Raw genomic sequence first — 3815 nt, 5'->3', positions numbered from 1 at the left:
GGTTTTGCTAGGACCAACAACTGTGTCAAGTTTGAGGGAAATTGGTGAAGCGCTTACCGAGATATACAAATGTAATCATAAGTAGGCGGGGCTACACACATTTTCCAAAAATTTATAATATTCTTATTTTCCGCCAAAAGGTCATTGTAAATATAAATTTTGTGTGAATAAGCTTTAGTAGTTACTAAAATATCACAGTTTTCGTATTTTCGCCAACTACCGTTATATGGGAGGTAGGCGTGGTTATTGTCAGATTTTTCCAAAATTATCCCGAACAACTCACGAAATGCACTTGAAGTAGTCCTCAAAAGGTTCCGAAATAATCCCCAACTAGGCACGAAATGGTCCTCAACTTGTCGTGGACATGTCCGGAAATGGTCGTGAAATAGCCCTGAATTAGTCCAGCAGTGTTTGTTTGTACACACAAGAAGCAATTACAAATTTTCTGCTGGGTTCACGCAAATTTCACCCATTACCAGAGCTAAGACATTCACACATCCCACAAAAATAGTCAGTCCTGTTTACTTGGTGCTTGCATTTCCTAATACCGTCTTCAATTTTAATGATATGTATACATTTGTAACTGACCATCTAGGCTACCTTTTCAGATAGGCCACAGTTGTCTACTCTTCGTGAAGTTATGTTACACGCTTCTTAGTTACTTTTTTTGGTTTAGATCTTTCAAATCGCACACTTTTTTTTATTTTCAGGTGAATTGCTTGGCGACGAACATGATCCAGTTTATGTAGACGCTTATAATCGCTCCATATCGAACCCCAGCGAGTTTTGGGGTGAACTTGGGCGTCTAATCGATTGGTATAAGCCATGGGAGCGGGTTATGGATAACAGCAATCCGCCATTCACGAAATGGTATTGCGGTGGTTATTTGAATGCCTGTTACAATGCTGTGGATCGGCATGTACTCAATGGTAATGGCAATAAAGTTGCGCTCATATACGACAGTCCGCTAACGAATACAGTGCGTCACGTTACCTACCAGCAGCTGTATGATCAGGTATGCGGCGAATAATTTTACTGCAGATAACGCAACGTTTAACTTATTAAACTAAATTTACATACAAAACTATCACTTCTGTCCATTGCATCACATTTTAGGTCACAGTTTTTGCCGGTGGTATTGCGAGTTTAGGACTTCAAAAAGGCGATCGTGTAGTTATCTATATGCCTTTGATACCGGAGGCAATTGTCGCCATGTTGGCCACTGTGCGCCTGGGTGCTGTACACTCCGTTGTGTTCGGTGGCTTTGCCGCCAGCGAACTCTGTACACGTATCGAGCATGCGGAACCAAAGTTTATAATATCGGCCAATTGTGGTGTCGAGCCCGGTAAGGTGGTGCCCTATTTGGATATACTGCATGATGCTGTGAAAATGTCAAATTGGAAACCGATTTGCAATATAATTTATATACGCGAAAATATATTGCGTAGCACCAATTTAGATTGGAAAACAGATATGCTTTGGGAAACGGTTATGCATTTGGGGGCGCCAGCCGAATGTGTGCCCGTCGAAGCTAATGATCCGCTTTACATACTCTACACATCCGGCACAACAGACAGACCAAAAGGTGTGCAACGTCCAACAGGCGGACATTTGGTATCGTTGATCTATACGATTCAGAAAATTTATGGCATCAAACCAAGCGATGTGTGGTGGGCGGCATCGGACTTAGGTTGGGTGGTCGGACACTCGTACATTTGTTATGGTCCACTATCGTTGGGTGCGACAAGTGTGATGTATGAGGGTAAACCAGATCGTACACCCGATCCAGGACAGTACTTTAGGTGTGAATAGTTCGAATGGTTGTTGCTTTTAATATTCATCTCATCGCATTCTCTTCTCTCTCTACAACAGAATAATCGAACAACATCGCGTGAATGCACTCTTTTCGGTTCCTACTGCTTTTCGCGTCATACGTCGCGCCGATCCGGAAGTAAAATGTGGACGAAAACATTCACTTAAATCTCTGCGTTGCATATTCATTGCTGGCGAGCATTGCGATATAGAAACAAAGAGCTGGATGGAACGCATTTTTTAAGGTGCCGATATTGAATCATTGGTGGCAAACAGAGTCGGGTTCACCAGTTACTGCGACTAGTCTCGGCTTCGGACACAGCCTCAACCCGCCAAGGTACACAACCGGATTGCCTTTTGTTGGCTATAACAGTAAGTAACGTGACCATAAAATACTTAAGATCACTGACATTACGTTACGAAACGTTTAACCTTCCGCAGTAAAGGTATTGAAGCCAAATGGCGATGAATGTGAGACTGCGAAATTGGGACGCATCGCATTGAAGTTGCCGCTGCCACCCGGATTCATGTCCAGCCTTTACAAAACCGAAGAACTCTTTAAGAAGACATACTTCCAAAAATATCCGGTAAGTTTAGCAAGTTAAGGAAAATTTGAATCCGTCTCTAAAAGATCGGTCAAAATGGGATTTATGAAAATTATATAAGGCCGAAATCGATTTGTCCCCGAACCAAATTTGGCAAGGAATGACGGAAACTCAGTCTGTACATTAATGTGGCAAATCTCATTCCCTTTCAGGGCTACTACGACACAATGGACGCGGGCTATAAGGATGAAAAGGATTATGTTTATGTGACGGCACGCGACGATGATGTCATCAATGTGGCTGGTCATCGCATTTCCACATCCAGCTTGGAAGATGCTGTTCTCAGACATCCCGATGTGGTTGATGCCGCCGTGTTCGGTGTGCCTGAAGCGACTAAGGGACAGGTGCCGCTTTGTCTTTACATACCCAAGGAGGATAGCCGGTTAAACGATGCGAAATTATCCACCGAACTCATTAAAATTATACGTGATGTTGTTGGTCCGATCGCTGCTTTCCGTTTGGTTGCGCCAGTTGAGGCATTACCACGTACACGGTCCGGGAAGACGATGCGTAAAGCTATGGCGGATTTTGCGAAAAATGAATTAGTCTTGCTACCGTCTACGATTGAAGATCCGACCGTTTTTGGTGGATTGAGACGTGCTTTACAAACTTTAGGCTATGCTATGAATGCACCCGATCCAGCTTTGGCTGTTAAGAATAAGGAAAATTAAAAAAAAAATAATAATAGAAAAGAGAGGACTTAATATTTTACTTATGTATGTATATATGTACATACATACATATACATATGTACGTTATATAATCTTAAATGATCTTTATTTGTGAGTTGAGTAATTAACTAATTTGTACTACTTATGCATTTACTTACCTGTAGGCTTACGTAACCAAAAAAAAAAAAAAAAAAACGATGTAAAGTTACAGTTTATTATATGTATTTGCTTTAAATTATAAAATAAATAGTTGACAAAAGGTAAGCGTGTCGCAGTGACATTTATTTGTTGACTAATTTTCAAATCGTACCAAATTAAAAAAGCCTTCTTTCCATAGATGCTTAGTGGGCTTAGACAGCACTAAAAAGGATTGCATTTTATGCACAGCGGCGGAAAAATAAATAGGGACGCGACATTTCAACAAATTGTGTTTTTGTTTGTTTATTTAATTTTTTTTAAATGTATAGCTATTTAACTATCTAACGAAAATCATGCACATTTATATGTATATACATAATTCCGAATTTCATAAAAATTGCAAAAATTTTAATTAGAGTTTTTAGAAAAACGTTCGGTATGCAGTTTTGTAGCCCATTAAATTTTGGTATAATAAAGTGCAAGTTTGAAAATTGATTTTTAGAAATTCTGTTATGTAAAGGAAAATGCACAGCACCATCAACAAAAAAAATGCCAAAAAATCAACGGTAAGTCCTAGCTACTTCAAACT

The 3815-nt window shown here is 40.1% G+C and overlaps 1 protein-coding gene across 1 annotated transcript; it reads left to right on the top strand.

The window, feature by feature from the left end:
* Positions 1–676: 676 nt before the first annotated feature.
* On the top strand, positions 677–3111 carry LOC118753146 (acyl-CoA synthetase short-chain family member 3, mitochondrial-like; the record flags this gene model as incomplete). The annotated part of the gene is given in 6 exon segments (XM_036488012.1): positions 677–1015; positions 1117–1802; positions 1873–2050; positions 2052–2184; positions 2254–2399; positions 2570–3111. Coding segments are annotated over 6 exon segments (2001 nt in total), but the record flags the coding sequence as incomplete, so codon positions are not given.
* Positions 3112–3815: the final 704 nt, after the last annotated feature.

This window comes from Rhagoletis pomonella, unplaced genomic scaffold, assembly GCF_013731165.1.
Source record: "Rhagoletis pomonella isolate Grant_MI unplaced genomic scaffold, Rhpom_1.0 Rhpom_scaffold_02137, whole genome shotgun sequence".
NCBI classification, from domain to species: Eukaryota; Metazoa; Arthropoda; class Insecta; order Diptera; family Tephritidae; genus Rhagoletis; species Rhagoletis pomonella.
The sequence above is the reverse complement of the archived record's forward strand: the minus strand, read 5'-3'. Positions and strand labels throughout refer to the sequence as shown.